Raw genomic sequence first — 23,784 nt, forward strand, 5'->3', positions numbered from 1 at the left:
TTACCAGGTAACCCAACCAGGAACACTGTACCTCCCCATCTTCCTCTCACTATCCCTCCCTCCCCACTTCCTCTTCCTTTTTGCTCTCCCTTGTTCCCTCTTTTCCTCCCTCTTTTTCTCATCCTTTTTCTCGCTTCTTTCCTCTCTCTATTCTCTCTCCTGCTCTCCCTCAAACTGAGTAGTTTCTCACCTCTGCTCCTTTTTGAGCTCTCATGTCATTCTCTTCTCACTTTCTGACCAGTTTCCTCAGCTCTTCTGGCACATGGACCATCATGGCTGCCCCCAAATGGTGTTCTCAGCTCCCCAGTCACCATCACTGTGGTATATGCTGTTGGTATCTCACCCGGATGCCTTTACTGGGCTGATGTCCTCATCTTGCAGCTGCTGTGGGTGTCGGTTAATAACAGCTCATATGTGTACCCTTCTCTGGAGGACTATCCTTTACCAACTGGAAGCTTCTCTCCTGGAGATGCCCAAAAGGTTTTGCCCCACACTCCTTGGCCAATGACTGTCAGATGGGTGGGGGCATGCATAAGTCCATCCTCCTTGCCTCAAGGCAGGACACACTCTGTGGTACAATTCACACTCTGGACAGCCCCCTAGATCAGGTGCAGGCTGCCTTTTCCTGTCTTTGCATAACGTCTTCCCCTGTCCCATGCTGCTCCTCTCACTCACTTCAGGTGTAGCCTGAGAGCACTCCCTCAATCAATCCCTCTGCCTCTAAGGAGCCTGATTTAGGCTCATCTCCTTACAGAGCCTGTGCCTGTGGCAAATTGGTTCAGCTTTTGCTGTCCTAATTCCAAATATCCAGGAGACAGAACTCTCTTAAAGTTCTTTCTCTTTGAACTCCCATTCAAAGACCAGCGCTCCCTATGTGCAGCTTGGCTCAGGCTGAGCTCAGCCCAGCATCTAGGACGAACACCTGGAGTTCATTTCAGGTGAACACTAGGAACGCATTACACGTGCAACCTTGTGTGGCTGCAGAGGGGACAGAGTTAAATAGAATAGGGTAGATGAAGGGTACGTGGAGAGGGGACAACTCTCAGAAAAGGCTAGTCAGTTCCTGCAAAGGTGAACCCTACCCGTGTCCTCCTCCTCAGTCTTTCTTGAATTAATTTTCTTGGTCTTCTCTCTACCCTTCATCAATCTTCCCATCTACATGCCAAGTTCTAATCAGATAGTGAATGTTTGAAAAGTGGCACCACGTGATGGAGAAAGGACCGGGCTGAGTGTCAGGATGGAAGATGGTCCTAATTCAGCTAGCTTGCTTCACATACACCTCTGGGTCTCCAGCTTTAAGGTAAATTAGAGTCAATTTACTAGCTTCAACAGACAGTGCTTTTCTGAAAACAAGAAGGGCTGGCTGGGTGCTTTGGCTCACGCCTGTAATCCCAACACTTTGCGAGGCTAAGGTGGGAGAATTTCTTGAGGCCAGGAGTTGAGATTTACCTGGGCAACATAGCGAGACCCTGTCTCTACAAAAATTTTAAAAATTAGCTGACTGTGGTGGCACATGCCTGCAATCTCAGTTACGCAGGAGGACCACTTAGCCCAGGAGTTTAAGGCTGTAGTGAGCTATGAATGCACCACGACATTACAGCCTGGGCAACACAGCAGGACCCTAAAATTAAAAAATAAAAACAAATAGGGCAGAATCTGGGTCTTTTAATCTCCACATTCCTGAATTCAGCACAATGCCTGGCAGAAAGAACACTGATAACGTATTTTTTAAAAGGAGCTATTCTCAGCTGGGTGCGGTGGCGTATGCCTGTAATCCCAGCACTTTGGGGGTCAAGGCAGTGGATCACCTGAGATCAGGAGTTCAAGACCAGCCTCACCAACATGGCAAAAACCCCATCTCTACTAAAAATACAAAAAAAAAACCACACACACACAAATCGCCAGGTATGGTGGCAGTCGCCTGTAATCCCAGCTACTTGGGAGGCTGAGGCAGGAGAATTGCTTGAACCTGGGAGGCGGAGGTTGCAGTGAGTCCAGATGGCGCCACTTCACTCCAGCCTGGGTGACTGAGCAAGACTCCACCTCAAAATTAAAAAAAGAAAAAAGGAGTTATTCTCTAAAAAATGAAATGATGGAGAATTACATTAAGATAATAAGGTAGAGCATGATCCCAAAGTATGCAATATTCTGAGTGTAGGGTGTCTGTTAGCAATAATTATCACTTGATAAGGGCTCAGTTGTGCCAGTTCCATGTTAAGTATTCTACTGCTGTTGTGTAACAAATCACCCCAAAACTTAGCCATTTAAAACAATTTAAGCCATTTTATTATGCTCATAGAGTCCGTGGGTCAGGCATTTGGACAGGACACAGTGGGGATGGCTTGTCTCTGCTCTGCAATGTCTGGGGCCTCTGCTGGGAAGATCTGAAGTCTGGTAGTGACTTGTCAGCTGGGGCTGGGATCACCCAGAGGCATCTTCACTCACAGAACCGGTGGCTGAGGATGGCCTTGGCTGGGTCTGTTGACCAAAGCACCTACGTGTGGTTTCTCCATGGGGGCTGGGCTTCATCACAGAACGGTAGCCTCAGGCTAGTAGGACTTTTGAAGGTGGCTGCTCACAGCTCCAAAATCAAGTGTCCCAGTTTACAAGATAGGAGAGAAGCTTCATCATTTTTATGACCTAGCCTCAGAAATCAACTATATTATTCCCACCACATTCTATTACAAGCAAGTCATAAACTAATTCACATTTAAGAGTAGGTAAACTAGGTACTGCCTCTTGATGGGATGGGGGAGAGGCTGTCACAGAACACATGGGATGGCAGATATTGTTGTGGTCATATTTGGGAAATAAAATCTGCCTTGCATGTACTGTCTTAATCCTTCCATTATCTTTGGAAGTAGGTATTATTGTCCCTCTTTACGGGGAAAGAAACTGAGGCTCAGAGGGGCTAAGCAGCTGGCCTGTGGACAAGGCTAGTACATGGCAGAGCTGGAGTTCACCTAGTCTGTACAGAGCAGGTGTTCTCCAATAGCATATGATGCTGCTTACAGGAAAAGGGAACTGAAAAAAATAAGACATTCAAAGGCTAGTTCGGGAGTGAGGTATTCTCTCCCATAATCCTGATGTCAGAGTTAATATCTTCCCCATATGGGAATCTGGTCCCTGTGCATAACTCCCCAGGGAGTTGCTTCCCAGAAACTATGTAAGTATGTGTGTACCTTTGATGCCTCAAGTCTTCCAGATATGCACTGTGTGCCAGCGGCTGCTGTCTGCCCTCCCCGACCACACTTACATGGCAAAAGAGTCCAGCAAACAATGAGCAGGAGCAAGCTCTGACCCCCTCCCTGAAGGCAGCACACAGAACCAGTTCGTGCCAGGAGTATCTTCTCTGCCATGATCCCCCTTTAAAATTACATCTTCCCTTTAAGTGCAAACAAGAACCTAGACTTCCAGAAAGTCACCTTGATACTTCCAGGATACTTATAATCTGGAATCTTTAGAAGGTACTTGGCACTCACTGCTTGCTCTGTAGGTTTTTTGTGTTCTAACACCCCAGTTAGTTCTTCTAAGGCCTCAGAGGGCAAGGCTCATGCCCTATTCTGCCTCAATCCCCCATCCCTGCTGAACAATACCCCATTCTTAGTAGGTAGGCAATAATTAGGTCAAAAGGCCTCAGAAAGTTTATTATGATATTATAACAGGAGGACACGTGCTTCTTTAAAAGCATTTTTTGAGAGCCTACTATATCACAGGCATTGTGCTAATGACCCATGTGATCTAGAAGCAGAAATTTAGAAAATCAAATATGAGCCTTTTGGGCACTCTGCAGCAGGTAAATAACAAATCAAAATTGGTATCTAGAAGTGAAGCATCCTTGGTCAGATTAAGAGGCCTTCATGACAGGTACATTTGAGGCAAGCACTGTAAGGTTAAAATCTCTATCAGCTGTCAGATGTTTAGAAAGACCCTAAATAGGATATTGAGATCCTAATTCTTGATTTTACTTTCTCCTATAAATTGTCTGAATGATGATTTTAGCTGGGGTTATCAGTCAGGAAAGGATGGGTCTTGCTGTCCTTAATTTCAAATCAGTTTTCTTGTAGTAGGCAAATTTCTCTACCTTTCTTTTAATTTGTCACCATTTCACCTCAAATTATCCCTAAAGGCCATGACCTTTGGAAATACCTTTGAATGTTCAAAATCAGCTGATCCAGCCACAGATAAACCTGGTCATAATCAATGGGTAGTCAATATCAGATTACTCATAATTTTATCTTCACTCATTCTTCACACCATAAATCCTTGATCCAAATACAATGCTATTATATAAAACTATTTCTTCAACATACCAACAACAAGAATAAAACAGCTCCTGTAAATAATTACCTTTGGGATATGAAAGAAAATGTAAACATTTTATTTGGCAGTTGTTTCTGAACACATGAATAAATAAATGGAAAAGTACATATTAATATTTCTTTTTGGAGCAACAGATACCATTAAACGCTTATTTACACATCTTCACTGCAAAGAACAGTTACACAATTAAATTTTGTCTTATAAAAGGTAACTTCCCACATCACTGGACTGGACAGTTAAGGATGGAGATACTGGTAGTGCTTGGTTCTAGCAGTCTCAATGTTTGAAAGGCATTCATTTGCAAGTGTGATAAGAAGAGTCATCATGCATTGAGTTCATCCGGGTCATGTACTGTAGAAAATTTCTGATGGCAGCCACAGAATTTGGTGTCTCATGCGCTTAAGTCAACTATGACATGTTTGTAAATCTGTGTATTTCCCTTAAAACTGGAAGCAAAAAGAAAATTACGCTTATTAATGGACACATGTGTGAATGATCTTGGTGCCTGAACATTTAATTCCTGAAATTTCACAAATTTGGCTTTCTCTGCATCCCAGTTATACACTTGAGTAAAGGAGTAATCACTTCCAAGAATTGCATATTGGTAATTATTTATCTGCAGAGGCTGGAACACCATGGATCCTCGCGATGGCATCCTCTGAATATCCTGGAACGAGGAGCCTCCCCATTTCATGACTTTGGAATCACCAATGAATCTTGTCAAGCAAATGTACACGTCCCCTTTCACTGAGAAGTGCTTCACTGCATACACATCCTCCATGTTAGGAATGTCAGTTTGGTTAGTGAATAATTGTGTTGCTTTGTTCCACTGATAAATTACAGGACGCTGGGAACTACTAGACAGAATTAAATGAGGCGTTCTGAGTGTCTGAGGTGTTCTGACTATTTCTAGATATTCCACATCAGTGTCCCTGTACCACGCATGTAAGGATTGATGGGAGTAGAATCCGTTTCCGTTCCATTTGTAAATGGTAGTAAAACCAGCTTTTGAACTGTCAGCAACAACAAAGTACCAGTTGTTTTCAATCTTGAATGTTTCAATGTCATTGGGTTTTCGGATTTTGAGAATTTCAATATCCTGGATTTTTATGAATTTATTTGCAAAACTGTCTCGCTTATAGATGTGAGAGCCACCAAACAGCTGGGCCACAATAACATAGAGCTGAGTTTCAATGACTATAGGCTTGCATACTACAGTGGATGTGCCTGGGAAAAGACAAAGGAGAGATTAGTTGTGTGGCCATCCTCTTTTGGGGCATGTAAACATGCAGGCTGGGGCCATACAACTTCCACCCAAATCAGCCTGAAACAAGAGATCTCCTTGGTTGATTAGGCAAGGCTGGTCTCCAAAGCCCAATGGCAGCAGTGTCCTGAAGTTCTGTGCCTTTGTGCCTCGTGGGGCCTTGTTGCCAACAATTGAGTTGTTTATGTCATATCTAGCCTGCTCTAGACATTCAGGACACACAGCTATGGACCAAGTGTTCTCCTCTTATTTCTTGCAGAAAGAAAGCATTAGTTTCCCTGACACAAAATGAGTTAATCATAATTCTAATGAAAACTACTATTTACTGAGCATCTATTATGTGCTTTCTCAATTTACCTCAATAATTTTCCCAACAATCTTAAGAGATAAATATTATCCTTTTTCCACATGAATAAACTGAAGCTCAGAGAGGCTGTTTTGGTAGCAGAAGGCGGAGTTGGGGATTCAAAGCTAGGCCTACCAGCATCTCTATGCTTTTAACCCAAGCTGGGGACAAGTTAGCTATTCAGGACTTCAAATTTGGGTTATCTAAGATCTTAGATAACCAAAGGCTAGTGTTGCGGTCTGGGTAGCCCACGGCTCTACTGTAATTGTTTTGCTCTAAGTCTGAACTGCTTCCTGCTCTAGAATAACTCGCCTTTCCCGGGCAAAGAAAGGAGATGCCACTTGTCACTTTTCTGGAGCTTTAGGTCACTGGTGGCAGGAGTGAAGAGAAGGAAGAGGAATCTTTAAGAAAATCGAAAGAGGAGTGCAGCCATGGGCAATGCTCCTGAAAGTTATTTTGGGAAATCACAGAAAATGATGTGGGATCTGTCAGTGGCCTAGCTTGGTAATCTTTGGGGAAGAGTTTGACATTTCTCAGTAGATTCTGATCTTGCAGAAGGAGTTTGGCTCTAGAAAATCCAGAGACAGCTGGGCAAATCTGGGCTTTAGGCCTCTTCTGACTACAGTGCTAGTGCGGGGCAGAAAGTTCTACATTAACTCTTTCTACTAATTGGCTTCATCCATAGGCAAAATAGTTTTATTTGTGACTCTTTTAAGGGCTAAACTGATTGTATGATCTTAAGAAAATCATTTAACTTCTCTGAGGCTCAGTTTTCTTTTCTGTACAATGAGACTTTAGACCAGATTAAGGATGGCCACCAGATTCCAACACATGTACCAATACTGATTGGCTCATTGAGTGTTATTGTCTGGGGAACTGTGTTGAGGATTCTGTGGCCGTGTCTGCACTCTACATGAAAGATTCCCATGATAGATTAGTGGTGCCTGTCTAGAGTGAAGGAAGGGATAATGACTGAGTATGGGGCACATATTTGTCATCTGCTATAGTTGGAATGTTTCTGTCCCTCCAAAATTTATGTTGTAGCTTAATCCCCAGTGTAATAGTATTAAGAAGTGGGGTGTCTAGGAGGTGATTAGATCATGAGGACTCCACACTCATGAATGGAATTAGTGCCCTTGCAAAAGGGCTTGAGCGAGTCTGTTAGATCTTTTTTTTTTTGCCCTTCTGCCATGTTAGGACACAGAGAAGGCACCGTCTTTGAAGCAGAGAGTGAGCCCTCACCAGACCCTAAATCTCCTGGTGCCTTGATCATGGAGTTCCCAGCCTCCAGAACTATGAGAAACAAATTTCTGTTCTTATAAATTACCCAGTCAAGGTACTTTTCGTTACAGCAGCAGGAAGGGACTAAGACATCATCCTAGACAAGATGAGCTCTGAGGTGCCCTCTGAAAGTTTGCAGATGTATGATTTATTTCTCTTGTAAGTGCTCATCTAAAGACACATTCAAAGAAACTGATGAACCATACACAAGTAAGAAGAGCCTGGTTTCGACTGCACAAAATCCTGCTATAGTCCACTGGAAAACTTATGGGGGCCTAGGGAAGCATGACCTTCTTCCTTCAGAGAGGAGGATTCTAAAAGAAAGGAGGATTCTAAAAGGGTCTCAGTTTGGAAGGGATCCCTTTATTTAAGCAACCCCAGCCTCAAGCAAGCCCCAGACCTGTCTTGGTCCTTTGAGCAATGAGGGTGATGGCTACCAGCAAAATCTATCATGACTCTCCATGCCTTGTCTAAAGGGTTACCTTTTCTGCGGAGGTGTGAGTGCTCTTGAGAGCAGATTTAAAGGTATTAGAAGCTAAAACTGATATTAAAAATTGTAGAGGGAGCCCTATGTTCTAACTTATGACTTATAATTTTAAAAATTATTAAAATGGGAAAGAAACTTAAGAGATCAGCTAAGTAAGGCCAGGCAAGATGGTTCACTCCTGTAATCCCAGAACTTTGGGAGGCCAAGGCGGGTGGATCACTTGAGGCCAGGAATTCGAAACCAGCCTGACCAACTTGGTGAAACCCCATCTCTACTAAAAATACAAAAATTATTGGGGCGTGATGCTGCACGCCTGTAGTCCCAGCTACTTGGGAGGCTGAAGGACAAGAATCGCTTGAACCCAGGAGGCTGAGGTTGCGGTGACCCCAGATCACGCCACTGCACTCCAGCCTGGGTGACAGAGCAAGACTCCGTCTCAAAAAAAAAAAAAGAGATCCAGCTAAGTAAAAGTTTTCATAGAAAGAATTAGATTCCGGCCGGGTGTGGTGGCTCACGCTTGTAATCCCAGCACTTTGAGAGGCCAAGGTGGGCGGATCATGAGGTCAGGAGTTCAATACCAGCCTTGCCAATATGGTGAAACCCCGTCTCTACTAAAAATACAAAAATTAGCTGGACATGATGGCGCGTGCCTGTAGTCCCAGCTGCTTGGGAGGCTGAGGCAGAAGAATTGCTTGAACCCAGGAGTTGGAGGTTGCAGTGAGCCGAGATTGTGCCACTGCACTCCAGCCTGGGTGACAGAGTGAGGCTCCGTCCCAAAAAAAAAAAAAAAGAAAAGAAAAAGAAAAGAAAGAATTAAATTCCATGGCCAAATTAAGGGTGAAAAATATTGGAAACATTTCCTCACTGCAGGACTTCTCAGATCCACAGATGTCTGTATTATGAATCTGCAAGACCAAGATATGGTTCATGAATTTATTGGACCACAAAATCCTTTTTGTTACAAGGCATACATTAACATTTTGTAGAAGAAATGTTTGTGTAACAAATTTGAGACTTATTGATCTAAAATAACCTTCTTATTTTATAGTTAAGAAAAAAGGGTTGGGGGGTGTCAGTGAGTATGAGCAACTTGCCCAAATAGACTGTGGCAGAACCTGGACTAGAACTCATGATTCACCATCCAATACTTTTATTTGAAGAAAAATAATCAAGTATTTACTGTTTATGCATTATACTAGACCCTATGCTAAGTTTCTTGAATATGTGTTCACATGATCTTATTAACAACCTTGTGAGTTAAGTATTAATATTATTCCCGTTTTACAAGTGGGGAAATTATGGCTTAGAGAACAATCCCAGGTCACTTAACAAATGGTAGAGTTGGAATTCAAATGCTAAAGCATTCCCCTATACCACTCATCTTTCCTTGTTGCCCTTGGCTGAAGCGGTTTAAATTCCCACTGAAAATATCATTAGGCTTTTCATACCTGTAATGTTGTCATAATTCCGGAAGGTCTTTTCCACATGGTCCCATTCAAGGAAAATGCATTTTCCAGTAAAAGGCTGAGCGATGACTACATACTCATCATTCAAATAAGAAAAAGTGTCTATGGACAATGATTGATAAGGCAGGTCTTGAGACTTTGCAAATTCTGCAAAAATAGGAAATGATAAATAACTGTGAGCTAATACCTCTTTCCTTGGCTAGATCTCAAATATTCATAAGAAATACATTTATTTCAGAGAATAGTAAAATGGCCATTTTACTTTTCTTTTAAACACATGAAGCATTGTCAATGGTTCATAATTTTTTAAAAATTAAATTGCTCAGCTAGTTTTTAAGATATAAAAAATACCAGTTCCTGCACATGAAAAAAAAAAGGTAGCCCTTATTTTAATTTTACGAGGTGGAATGATGATGAGTACATTACCTGTAATGATGCAATCGAAATCCTTGGAGGAGAGACTATTGATTTTGCGCTTCTTGTATTCTGGGGGGCCTTCGCAGTAGATGTCTTCAACAGTTGCATTGGTGTGGCCAAGCCATTCCACTAGCCATTTCAGTTTACAGTCACAATTAAATGAATTACCCCTCAGGTCCCTGAAAGACAAACTTCAGCTGCTTTTGCTGTACAAGGGCCCTATGCACACAGGAAAGAGTTCTACATCAACAATTAACATGTGCAGAATGACCTTACCCGGCTTTACATCCTGCCCTATAACCTGCCTGGAACCTGACTGACCACTCATTCACTTTGGGCTCAGACAGTTAGCACCATGCACACTTGAAGACTACCCAGTCAATGGAACCTCATCGCTTACTCCCTCTTGGATTCCAAAGTGGCTTAGTCTAGGGCTGTGCTGTCAATAGAAACAGTATATGAACCATAATTATAATTTAAAATTTTCTATAGCCACATTAAAAAAGCAAAAAGAAGCAGGTATAATTCGTTTTAATAATATGTTTTATTTAACCCAATACATACAAAAGATTATCATTTTGACACATCATCAATATAAACATTATTGAGATATTTTACATTCCTTTTTTATACTGTCTTTGAAGTCCAGTGTGTACTTTATACCTATAACATATCTCAATTCAGATGCTAAATTTTACCAGAAATAGGTGATCTATATTTAGATGTAATAAAATTCATAATTGAAAAAAAAAGGTGTATATACCCAAATTATTCCAAGCGTACTTAAAATTTTCCAATAATTGAGCTAAGAATCAGCTTTTAAATTTAAATTTAACTGTTAAAAAATTAAGTAAAATTTAAAATTCAGTCTGTCAGTTGTACTAGGAGCACATTTTAGGTGCTCAGTGACCATAAGGTCTGGTGGCTACCCTATTGGACAGCACAGGTCTAAAGGACAGAATGTAGTGATTATTGTAATGTATTTAATTAAATCAAGTGAGCTATTTGCTTTTCTTCTTCCTCACAGACATAATTAATCCTGATCCTCTTCCATGGTCTACAAATTCAGTTTAAATAGGAAATGACTTTGACACAGCAGAGTTAACACAGACATACAATCGCTCATGCCTGTAATAAGTTATACAGCACAGACCATTTACATGTCTACATATGACCCCGACTCACCAAGTTCTCTGTGTATTTGCATTGCTTCTGTTCAGGAATTCCACCTCCTTTCCTGGTCACACAGAATTCTTAAGATACGTGCTGCCTACTCTTCACACCACACATAAATAATTTTTAAACGCCCAAACATTTAAAAATGTTTTTTAGAGGATACTTTCAAGAAAGCCAAGAAATCCACTAAAAGGCAAGTTGGCATGGATCCTTGTACTTCTAAGATAATTCTTGATTTGGGCATATTAGAGTAGGTCCAAAAGGCTAAACCCATCTTGGGATTCCCATGGAGAGACTGAGCCAATTTCAATATTTTTTTGTTTTGTCTTTCACTAGTGTAGGGTATAGACTGACACAAAAATGGGGTAAGGGACCCCCAATGAGCTACATCCCACGTCACCCAGTCACCCATGGAGTGTGTTCTAACTTCCAAGACACTCCCAGAACTGACCTAGTCTCCCAGGAGAACTCTGACCCACACTAATGAGTGGCAACATTTCAGGCTACTGTAAACCAGAAAGGATAACTATGGTCTGTCCAAGACTCTCTTGGAAGAATCCCGATTTGGGCATTCTCCTGGAATTAAACCATCATTCAGGAATTGGGGTAATAGACATGGAGGAGGGGCTGGGGAAATACTGCAAGGAACAAAGAAAGTTTTTCATTAGGCTACTGATTTGAAGTTAAATACTGGGCTCGGAAGAAAGTACTTGACTCAGATTTTCTTTTTGTTTGTTATTGGAGAAAAGTTGTTTTGAATATATATTCTACAGCAAAGTACCTGAATAATTTTTTTAAAAAGCTTTTGTTTTCACATATCCTTTCATTTGTTCCTGTCTTCCACCTTATGACATTTAAATACCTTTCTAATGTTCTGGAAGGCAAATAATGAAGCTGAATTGCTTTTGAGAGGTTTAGGCGTATATTACTTGCTTTGCTTACAGCAAAATATACAAATTCCTTACAAAGATCTTTCACTCGGAGGCTTAAAAGTCAAAGTTTGAAAGCTCTTTTGTTTGAAAAAGGGTCAAAAATAATTAAGTTCATTCCCTTCCTGGGGCTTAAGCCAAATTCCTGGGGATTAAGCTTAGAGTTGTTGTTCACTCTAATGAGAAAAAAGGCAAACTTTTCTCCCTTCCCCCACTTCCTGCTCCATTTCTCTGTTGATTGACCAACCCAAGGATATAACCTTTCATCTTTATTCTGTCAGTTTCCCAGACTCCTTTATGTTTTTCCTTTGTAGCCCTATTTCCTGGACCTCATGAGAAAAAAGGGATTTTGAAATTTCTAGCCGGGTCTCTTCTCACCCCGTCAAAGTCCCTTATCATCGCTCCCTGCTGTATTGACACACACTTTGTCAAAGGAATGCCTGGGTGTCATGTGTTCAGAATTTCCAATGATAAATACCATAGAAGACTCAAATGTTAGTCCATGTAAATTTAAATTTTTGGCCAGTTAAAATTTAGATTTAAAAATCTTAATTTTAATTTAAAAGCCAATTAAAAATTCTAATAATCAATACCAGGCTTCCTTGTTAATGACTGCAAATTAATTAATTGTTCAGTGATTTCTTAGGTCCTCTTACACATTTGTTAAAGAATCCAGGCCTTTGAAAATATCTTTTGGGAGTGTCTGGAGATTGTTGTTTGCAAGGCTCCTGGAAAAAAAAGAAAGGTGATGTAAACTGTAGTGATAAGTTAAACAAAGGCATTTAATGATAAAGCTTAGTTATGAGTCTCTTTTGTCATTTGCAGCCTACTAAATGACTTGCGGTCCTTTTTTTTTCTTCTGAACTACTACGCAGATTCCTGCTATCGTCCTTTCAGTTCTTAACCCATTCACTTCAACACCCACTCCGTATTTATTTACTTTTATTTCTTGAGACAAAAGTCTCGCTCTGTCACCCAGGCTGGAGTGAAGTGATGTGACCTCAGCTCACTGAAACCTCTGCCTCCCGGGTTCAAGTGATTTTCCTGCCTTAGCCTCCGGTAGCTGGGATTACATGTGCCCGCCACCACACCCTGTTAATTGTTGTATTTTTAGTAGAGACAGGGTTTCACCATGTTGGCCAGGCTGGTCTTGAACTCCTGAGCTTCAGTGATCCACCCGCTTCGGCCTCCCAAAGTGCTGGGATTACAGGCGCACTCAATATTTAAACAACACTTTATGTTGGTTAAAAGCAACAACGATTCCTGGGCGTTGGTCTTTCCATTTATAACAGAACATGGGAGATTCACACTCTCAGACACTCAATCTAAGGGATATCTCCCAAATGATGACTAACCAAACTGGTGAGTGTCCATCTCCAAAATGCCCCCCCACCCCTTGCCTGGGCTGCCCCTTCTCCCTGCTTCCTCCTTGCTTGCTCCGGAGAGCAACCAAACCTCCAACCCACAGTGCCAGTAGCTCTATCTCTTCCCCAGCACATCTTTTCTCCTTTCCAAAGCCCACACTTCCTTTTCCTTTCTAGCACCATTCATTCCACCTCAGAAAAAGTTTTCTTATAAATATCTATCCATCTATTCTCTTTAATCATCCCCCTCTTTCTCCTTCTTCTGGTTCTTTTCCTGTGATTACAGGAATGATTTTCCCTTTCCTTTTCTATTTGTTCTTCCATAAATCACTAGAATGATTCTAATCAAGGTTAATGAGTAAAAAATTGTCCTGATAATGTCAAGGAAAGGGAAATGTGTCCCTAGTACACAAATATAGACATAGCACAGTGCTAATGCTGTATGACCGGGGAAGGTCACCAGGTAGTGTAATTTTCTGTTTTTAACCAGCACCATATATATACACATGTTATAAACTTTTCTTAGAGGTGTTTTTTCCACAATAAAAATAAAAAACTAAACTAAAACTGAAGAGCCCATACCATTAGCCTCTAAACCCTTGAAAATTCTCTCAACTTCCCTTTGAAACATTCTCAAAAGTCTATGTCTTCTACCTCCACTAATTAAATATAAGATTTCTCAAGTGGAAATATTCACGATTTTTAGAACTTATTTTTAGGTTAGTTATGTTGTTTTTCTAGGTTTTAGAAATTACTGCTAGTTTGGAAAATGGTTCTCAATGAACCTTGGAATGCAAGAATAGGAACTGAGTCAGTATGTTCCATTGTCAATGGCGGTCCAATTGTGACAAAGAGCATGGCTTTTGGAGTGATTCTGAGCTACATCTGAATCCTGACTCCAGCATTTACTGGGTGTGGGATTTTGGTAATGTATCTTCTTGGAAATTCAGTTGTTTCATTTTTAAGTGAAGATAATAATACCTTATCTCATAAGATTATTGAAAAAAGAAAATGAGATAATCAAGGATGGTGCAGGCATCTGGACTACTCTCAGTAGAGTGGCTGGTGTCAGAAGAGGAGAACGGCTTCTGTACGTACGTTGTCCAAGAAACAACGTTTAGAAACAGACCACACAAATGAACTGCTATGGCTGTCCACATACAGCAAAATTAATAAAATGCTGCTAAGGAGGACTATTCAAGAGAATGTCTCCATAATTCATCTTACTGACTGGTGTTTGAATGAAGAGACCAAAATATTTTGTAGGAGATTTTAAAAATGAAGTAGGTGTAGGGTTACTGGAATCTTTCACTTTTCTATGTAAATACATATTTATGTTGTGAGTTTTTATCATCAAGCATGTATTATTATTTTATAATCAGAAGAAACAATGAATAAAGTTGACTTTTTGAAAGGATCCTGTTGCTTAATATTTGTATATATATATGGTTCTGTCCAGTGGGGGTTCAGTCATTCGAAATCAAACATTTGGCTGCATTTGTCAAGTTCCAAAGCTACCTACAGGGTTAGATTAGGAATTACCGAACTCAGGGGCCTGAATGGTCAGGTCATGCAAATGTCTTTCACAAGGCCTCCTGCAGGAGGGAGCTGCCTGTTTCCTAGAAAACTCCCATGCCGTTTCAGGCACTCACCCTCTAGGGAGGTTTGGGGCTACAAGGCAGCCAAGGCTTGAAGCCACCGCTGTGGTTCTTTGTGCCAGCTTAAAGCCAGCTGTGATGGGGGCCTGTTGCCTCCACAAATCATCATGGGCATCTGAGGGCTTCAGGGAGATTTGCTGCAGCGGAGGGCTGCTGAGGGCACTGGGGTCAGGGGCACCAGGAAAAAAAAGGGCAAGTCACGTGACGCTCCCTGAAGCCTCCTCAGCATTTAGTCATAAAAAAAGGGTAAATAGAATGAGATCCTGTGTCTATCAGGGAATTTTAACAGCTAGAGAGACTGAGATAGCACTTTGTGGATTAGGGTTAGGGTTATTTTAGGGTTGATATTAGGATTATTTGGTTCTTCAGATTCCACCTCTGCACTGAGTTTTGCTACCAGAAAGCAAAATACCTGGATAAAATTTTCCCAGTTCTGTCTTCATCCCACTCCCAGCTTCACAGAGTAATGACTTAATATTATTATTAACCTTTCCTCAACAGAAGTTCTAGTTACTATATGTGCTATGTATTTGTAAAACTGTGTTGTAGCTATTCTTTCCTGCATCACTTAGTGTAGTGTAGTGGTTTAAGTGCCAACTTCGTCCAAATCCACCAGGGATTAAATTTGAACGTCATCATTCTTAGGAATGTGTCCTTAGCCAAGTTAATTTAAGCTCTCTGGGTTTCTGTTTTGACATCTGCAAAACTGAGTAAAGGATATGAATTTCACTTATTGTGAGAATTAACACATGTAGCTACTAATATTTTTATATACATATCTTTGTAATGGATTCCAGGAAAAACTGTGTCTGCAGGTGAATTTTTAAACCTTATGTGTTAAGACCACAAAACTAATCTTTTTCTTTGTTGTTATTGTCATTAAACAGTGATATTAAATATCTAAACACTTTAAAATATTTGCTTCAGGAAGCTGAGATCATCTATTCTTTCTGCCTCTCTTAGTAGGGATAATCCTATGCACTGGTATTCTTAAAAGTCTCATCTTTTATTGATACACACACACACCACATATACACGTACTACATATGCACATATATATGTAATAATAATTATTTCTTCATTTCAAGAAAAGTTGGAAAGTGCAAAAATTATTTTTTTAAAAAAGGAGAGAAATAATAATTATAGCAGAAGTAACCACGGTTAAGATTTAGTCATGTTTTCTTCCAGCCATTAATATACAGCCCATCAAAAGCAAGCGATTCTGGAAAGCCATGTTACGGGTCCTGGCCTGCAGAGTGTCTAGTCCTTCTCTTTCCTCTAGAGTGTCATGACTTAAGAGAGTGTCACCCTGAATTGCGGTAGGGGACCCTCCTTCCTCTGCAAAGATCTGTTAGCCAGATCTTTCAGGCTGTTAAGCAGAGCTGAATTTTAATACTAGATACAAGAATTCTTAATTCTTAGGAATAGGAGGAAGAAAAATTATGAAGGACAGAGAGGCAAGGAGTCCCAGGTAGCCACCAGAGTTGTCAGGAAAAAGACTTTCTACATGTTTTGGTTTAAGGAGTACCAGGCTCCTGCGTTGGCCGAAGCGGACCCCTTGCCAGTCACACTCACTTTGGGGCCCAGAACTCAGCCACAGAGTACAGGGGTGACGTGTACAGGGAAGTGGATACCTGAGTTTGAGCTCTGGCTGTTCCCTTTTCTATAAAGTGAATGATCACTGGGTCAGAATGATCTCCAAGTTCTATTCTTGCTGTTAAATCACAGCTTTGTCATTTTCACTGTGAGGCTATGGCTTCATTTTTAAAATTAATAGATGACACTAGGATAGGTGATACTTTAGGCAACATACTTAGGGGTCAGTGCGTTTGATAACAGGCTTTTCTAGGGGATGGAGGTAGCACTGGGTGGCACCAGAATATCCGACTGGGGTGGGGTGGAGCTCATTGGGAGAGGGGTGAAGCCATAGTCAATGAGAGACTTGAGGAAACATTTAATCCGTGTTTCTTTATTTCTAGGATAATTCTGCAATGAGTACTAGAAGGATGGTTCTCTTTCCATTATCTGTAGCGCTAGCATAATGCCTGGCACAAAGTAAGCCCTCAATAGATACTTTTATTTATGTATGTATTTATTTTGAGATGGAGTCTCACTCTGTCACCCAGTGGCGCTATCTCGGCTCACTGCAACCTGCGCCTCCCTGGTTCAAGCAATTCTCCTGCCTCAGCCTCTTAAGTAGCTGTGATTACAGGCACACACCACCACGCCCGGCTAATTTTTGTGTTTTTATTAGAGATGGGGTTTCAGCATGTTGGCCAGGCTGGTCTTGAACTCCTGACCTTGGCCTCTCAAAATGCTGGGATTACAAGCATGAGCCACCGCACACAGCCTAATAGAGACTTTTAAATGAATGAATGAATGAATGAATGAGGCAGGCTGGAGTAGATGAGAGGAAGCGTACATATCTAGGCAAAGAAAAGAGCAGAGGATGCTCCTTTGAGGCCCCCTGTGCCAAGGCACTGGGGGAGAAAGCTCAAAGACCCGTGAGTGACTAGTGCAGTCCCCACCAGCTGGTGTGGACCCCCCCTCAGGAAGGACTCTCCCTCCCTCCCCGCAGCCCCACTGTGGTAGAAATCCCAAGGCAACGTGGAGGCTCTTTAAAGTTGCCTTCAACTAAGCATCATTCTCTAAGTCCCGATTCAGAGTTCACCTAAGAAACATTTCATTTATTTATTTACTTATTTATTTATTTGAGACGGAGTCTCGCTCTGTCACCCAGGCTGGAGTGCAGTGGCGTGATCTCGGCTCACTGCAAGCTCCTCCTCCCGGGTTCACGCCATTCTCCCGCCTCAGCTTCCGGAGTAGCTGGGACTACAGGCGCCCGCCACCACGCCCGGCTAATTTTTTGTATTTTTAGTAGAGACGGTGTTTCACCGTGTTAGCCAGGATGGTCTTGATCTCCTGACCTCGTGATCCTCCCGCCTCGGCCTCCCAAAGGGATTACAGGCGTGAGCCACCGCCCCTGGCCAGAAGCATTCTTTAAAACAACTGAGATATTGTGCAGCTGAGTGTCTAGTTACCTTGAAACTGGCTGAGTAAGGTCAAGTGTTCTCAAAGGCAGATGGCCATTCCTTCTTGACAGAAATGATGACCATTTCCTGCCTTTCGGTGTTTTCATCATTTACCCAAGAAAACCTACGATTATGACTGTGGAACCCACTGGAAAGTCTTCTCTCTAAGGCAGACCAGACTGGCTCAAACACCACGTTTGTTTCAGTGCCACCGGGCTCTGCTGCTAAGAAAGCATCGCCCACAGCCATCTGGGGTGCACCCAGCCCCCCTGCAATGCAGATTCTCAGCTTGGGTTTGTGTCTCTCTGAACCTGCGGCGGTGCAAGTGCAGTTACTTTAATTTCATAGAAAGTGTTTAAAGGGGATATACACTGTAGCATTTAGAATCCTGATTCAGACTAATGGAGGTTATGCAGTGAGTTTTAGTTTTTTCCTGCACAGTGGTGCTTACTGCATACCAGGCCCTGTTCTGAGCACTTTGTAGTTACTTAAATTTCACAGAAAGTGTTTAAATGGTATATACACTGTAGCATTTAGAATTCTGATCCAGGACTAATGGAGGTTAGGCAGTGAGTTTTAGTTATACAGTGGTGCTTACTACATACCAGGCCCTGTTCTAAGCACTTTGCATATATTAACTCACTTAATCTCAAGACAATCTTAGGCACTAATACTCTTAAATGCCTTGTTATTCCCCATCCCATTTTAAGAGATTATTATTATAACCCCATTTTACATGCCCAGTCTGTAGCATAGTGAAGCTAAATGGCCTGCCCCAAATTCCACAGCTGTTAAGGTGCAAAGCCGAGGAACTGATCTGAGGTGGAGAAAAGTGCACTTTGAAGCCTAAAGTCTTAAAAAGTAAACTAATGGCTCAGATAGATGCCATATTTATTAATAAGTAGTAAATAATGGAAAATAAACTTGACCTACTGAGCTGGCAGAGAGACAGTTGAACCCAGGCAGTCTGGTGGCAGAGATCACCCTCTTAGCTGCTACATTGCACTACCTCTTTACATATAAGGCAATGTGAAGGCTAAAACAAAGACATCCTGTGCAACTGATTGGGAACACGCAAGCATCCTGAGTTTGGGGACTGTTATATAGTCCTTTGTACCCCCTCAGTGCTGAGCAACCATTGGATACTCTACAATACATATAGATTGATGATAATTTTCTCCAAATATTTATATATATGCATGCAAACAATGCTGGCTCCACTGGGCCTTAGCCACAGTGACACTTACATGGCACACAAAGCAATCATTACTAAAGACTCATAGGTATTACTAGAAGCCAATACATAATGTTTGAAGATTTTGTCATCATTGGCCATAAACTAATTTTTTATTCATAAACTAACTTTTTATTCATGTTTTCCTGATTACCAAAATAACATATATTCATCAGAAAAATTCAAATATACAAATGATTGCTAAAATATACAAACTATTCAAGATTAAAGTGAAACATGCATAACATTAGAACAATGATTCAAAATAAAGTAATTGAGAATCCCAGCATTTGACAGGCTCTGAAAGGACTTAACTTTAAGAAGTCTCTCTCCCTTTTTAAGAGTTAATTTGCAGGGTTTTAAGGGTTAATTTGCAGAGCATGGGGGGATCTTGCCTGATAGCCAGCTATATATAATAACTTTTTAATTTTAATTAATTAATTAATTTATTTATTTATTTATTTATGTCTTAGAGACGGAGTCTCGCTCTTTCGCCCAGGCTGTAGTGCAATGGCGTGATCTCGGCTCACTGCAAGCTCCGCCTCCCAGGTTCATGCCATTCTCCTGCCTCAGCCTCCAGAGTAGCTGGGACTACAGGCGCCCGCCACCATGCCTGGCTAATTTTTTATATTTTTTAGTACAGATGGGGTTTCACCATGTTAGTCAGGATGGTCTGAATCTCCTGACCTAGTGATCCGCCCGCCTCAGCCTCCCAAAGTGCTGGGATTACAGGCGTGAGCCACCACGCCTGGCCTATAATAACTTTTAAGTTATCTGTAAATGTCTCTTAGAAGAGAAATCTACTGACATCTCTGTATAAGAAGGTGAGAAAGTGCATTGTTTCTTTAGGCATGAACTAAATTTATATAAAGGCACAGGTAAGGGAGTGGCTTTAATGTTAGGCCAGAGTGGGAATCAGCTGGACCTGAAAGTATACGTCTAATCCCAACTATCTGCATTTTGAGATGAAGTATGAGGGTAGGTCTCCTGTTTTCAGGATCTTTGCTTTCTTCTCTAGTCATATTTCCTCCTCAAATCATGTCCCATGGAAGGATCCAGCCAGCTCAATAAAAGCTATCTGGTCCTGCAGTAACTGGCACAGTGGAGATAGCACTGGACGTCTCATCAAAGACGGTGGAAGCTGTCTGGCTTTACCACTTAGTAACTGGGGAGCAGCTTAAACTCATGGTGTACCTCCACTTGCTCATTCATCTATGAATGTAGTGCTACTGCCCTGTCTCTTTCACGGGGTTGTCAGGAGACTATGATGACGTCAAGAATATGAGAAAGCTTTGTAACCTCTTCCTGCAATGCATGCAGGTTAGAGGGTGAGGTGCTAATTCCTCACAGCTCAAATGTTTGCCTTGATTGGGAAGGATTGATCTGAGGTGGAGAAAAGTGCACTTTGAAGCCTAATGTCTTAAAAAGGAAACTAATGGCTCAGACAAATGCCAGATTTATTAATACGCCATAAATAATGGAAAATGAACCTGACTTATTGAGCCGGCAGAGGGAAATTTGGGTTTCAGATCCTCCCTACTCCATCTCTCCTTGAAAGACAGAAAGGAAAGAAGGAAGGAATAAAAGAAGGAAGGAAGGAAGAAAGGAAGGAAAGAAGGAAGGATGGAAGGAAGGAATTGTACCATGAAGAATAGCGTAATTTGAAAGGAGAACATAACTTGGGGACAAAGGCACTCAGTGAGAAAATATTTGTCCAATTTCTCTTGCTAGCCTGAGCTTCTCTAAGATGGGACTAGATCTTACTCATCTTTGTAGGCCCTACTCCTTGTAAAGCATGTGTCACATCTTAGAAACTATTTAAGATGAACCATATGGCATTGCCATTTTTGTAGATAAAAAACAGCCTAACATTGGCAATGCCATATGAGTCAACCTAATAAGTGTTAGCTAAAGATGCAAGAGACCTAAGGGTCATATTCATTTAGCCACAGCCTTAACCCCTGTTCCCTCATAACACCTTCCTACCTCCAGCACCAGCTCAGAGAGGTGGGACTTCTCTTTCACTGCCTGTAAGAGTCATGCCTGTCTTTGAAGGCTGCCCTTGGTGTTCCTTGAACCTGAAATTTTCTGGATGTTAAGTGTATTCTGTACCAGTCTCTCTCTCTTATGGGCTCCATACTGCTAAAGAAAGGGCATCATTAAGACCCACATTTAAATTCCCATTTCATTTGATAAACATAATAGGCTCCAGTAAACAAAATGGGTGTCCTATGCTAGGATGTCAAACAGACTTTTTTCTTTCCCTTTTTCCTCTTCCCCTTCCCTCCTTCCTTTCCCTTCCCTTCCTCTCTCCTCTCATCTGCCTTCCTCTTTTTCTTTCTCCCTCCCTCCTTTCCTCCTTCCCTCCCTTCCTTCCCTCCCTTCCCTCCCTCCCTCCCTTCCCTCCCCTCCCCTCCCTCCCTTCCTTCCTTCCTTCCTTCCCTCCCTCCCTCCAAGACAGGGAAACATTTTTTCCTGTTCTGTGCGTGGAGCCTGAGGGAAACCACAGGCTTTTAGGCTGGAGAGGAGACACAGCTGACTGAATTGGGCAGGTGAAGCTTATATCTGGATTCCTCGAGAGGACACCAGAGTCCTACATCCTCCCTACAGCTCTCATGATGCTAAGCATTGGACAGAGGCCGTGTGGATTGGGATGTATGTGAATCTAGTGGATTTCAAGTTGAGGTCATGAATCTCCATTTCTCCTTCCATATATTTGTTTCTTTTGTTTATTTTTTGTCTGAAAAATGAGGTTTGGCAGTGTTGGGCTCTGTGATAAAATTGCATAGCATTCATTCTGTAAATAGCCATCTTTGCATCATATCATGTCATTGACATGAAGAGTAGTATTGCAAACACTGTTTTTTTATTATAATAACTCTATACAGAAGCCTTGAAAGGTATAATTTTGTAAAATATATCTGGCCATTAGCTTCTCTTTGCTACAAAACAAGTAACAGGAGAGAAAGGAGCCTGGTGGAGGCAGAGTGACAACCGCGTGGACACGCTGGAAATCAGGCTCAGTCAAAGGACAGGCATTTTTGTCTCCTTTGTTCCCTGCTGCATCCTAGGGCCTAGAGCAGAGCTGGGAATGAAGTGTGATGAGAGAACAGGTGAAAGTTGACAGAATGACTATGACACTTGGATCTCTTGCATCTGTATCTAGAACTGATAAGATACATATTAGGTAGGTTGAGAAATAGCTGTTGAAAGGATGAAGAGTCACTGCAATTCAACTATTAAGTAGATGTTCTCGTAATGCCGTAACTAATCAGCTCATGAGGCATATATCCCCTCCAAGACTGTTTCCTCATTTCTGAAACGGGGATTATTGTGCCTGTTTGGCAGGATTGTTGAGAGGATTAAATGAAAACTGATGTAAATGTTAGTGCCTTTTCTTCCCATGCTCTTCTAGTTTCCTTAAAATAATCTGTGTGTATGTGAGAGCATGTGTGTGAGTGTGTGTGCATGTATGCACGTGTGTGCCTGTGTGTGTGTGAATGTGTTGGTCTGTAGAGGGTGAGGGAGGCTAGAAGAAGCAAATCGTCTGGGTCCTGTTGTTCAGGGTTTTTCAACCTGCCCACGATGCCACTTTAGGCTGGATAATTCTTGGTTGTGAGGGGCTGTCCTAAGCAGTAGGTGTTTAGAAGAATCCCTGCCTTTTACCCACTAGATGCCAGTTACATCCCCCGGTTGTGACAACCAAACATGTCTCTGGATATTGCCAAATGTTCCCTGGGAGACAAAATTGTTCCTTGTTAAGAACAACTGCTGTTAGCTGTGATCGCCCATTGAGTAATTAAATGTTTCACTGATACACAAGTTGATCAGGTGCTATGAATACATTGCCTGTGGCTATATTATGTTTAAATGTATATAAAGTGAGGGCTTATAGAGGACAAAAAAGCTGATATCAAATTATACAGTCAACCCATAATGATCCATGAAGCAAGTAATGATGTAGATAATTTAAAAAGTTATTTCAGGCACACAATTTCCCTGCATTAGATTGCTTTTCTAATTATGGTTGGTTTAGGATAAAAATATTAATAGTAATCAATTTATTGAACACCCTCTGACAGATGACAGGGAAAGATGGCAAGTGTGCATGGAGAGAAGTCATTTGGGTTTCTTAAATTTTTATGGACACTCATAAAGTAGGTACATTAACCACAGGTGATCAAACTGCATTGTCCATTAGCAAGCTTAAAAAGTAATAGCGACATTCATACTTACAAGTGAATTAATGACTTTAGTCCCCGGAAAGTATGTCTTGAAATTGACTTGATGTTGTTGTTTTCTATGAATCTGCAATAAGTTATAATAGTTTTTGTCAAACAGTTACAGGAACTTGAGAGTACTTGTCCTGAATCATCATGTTTTAAAAAAACTTTTTTACTTACAAATACTCTAGATGTGGAAGACCAATAAAAGCATCATCACTGATCACATCAAAGGAGTTCGATGTGAATAACCTGCCCAGAAAAAGTACACAATGAAAATGGTGAAACTGACAGATTGTCAATCTTGGCTGCTTTTATCTCTCAGAAAAATGAGTGGGAGTTGTATACAGAAAAATGTCTGCATGGCTGTCTGCTTCAGTGTTAGTTATGCAGATAATCTATGCAGCATTTTTTTACTCCTAATCATCTCCTCATCAAAGGCTCATCAAGGGGTGCCTGGTGCCCTACTCCTCACAATGACTGCCACATGCCCTGGGTGACATTTTGAGATACAATCAGAGCAGCTATGATAGCCAAAGCAGCCAAAGCAACATTTTACATATTTTCAGGACAAAGGCACTAAC

General features: G+C 41.4%; 1 protein-coding gene across 2 annotated transcripts in view; it reads right to left on the minus strand.

Moving 5' to 3' along the window:
- Nucleotides 1-4,358: 4,358 nt before the first annotated feature.
- Nucleotides 4,359-23,784, minus strand: part of LGI1 (leucine rich glioma inactivated 1) — a 38,815-nt gene continuing 19,389 nt past the window's right edge. Inside the window, exons 3-8 of one of the 2 annotated variants that reach the window (XM_032136542.2) lie at nt 23,381-23,452; nt 23,214-23,285; nt 12,346-12,417; nt 9,594-9,763; nt 9,150-9,314; nt 4,359-4,769 (exon numbers count right to left, since the gene is read on the minus strand). In XM_032136542.2, the coding sequence (XP_031992433.1) occupies nt 4,732-4,769; nt 9,150-9,314; nt 9,594-9,763; nt 12,346-12,417; nt 23,214-23,285; nt 23,381-23,452 (589 nt within the window). In that variant the 3' untranslated portion in view covers nt 4,359-4,731. Of the gene's footprint in view, nt 5,551-9,149; nt 9,315-9,593; nt 9,764-12,345; nt 12,418-23,213; nt 23,286-23,380; nt 23,453-23,784 lie in introns of both variants that reach the window. The other variant, XM_032136532.2, reaches the window with a different exon arrangement.

The sequence above is a fragment of the Hylobates moloch genome, unplaced genomic scaffold (assembly GCF_009828535.3).
Source record: "Hylobates moloch isolate HMO894 unplaced genomic scaffold, HMol_V3 SCAFFOLD_3, whole genome shotgun sequence".
In the NCBI taxonomy this organism is placed as follows: Eukaryota; Metazoa; Chordata; class Mammalia; order Primates; family Hylobatidae; genus Hylobates; species Hylobates moloch.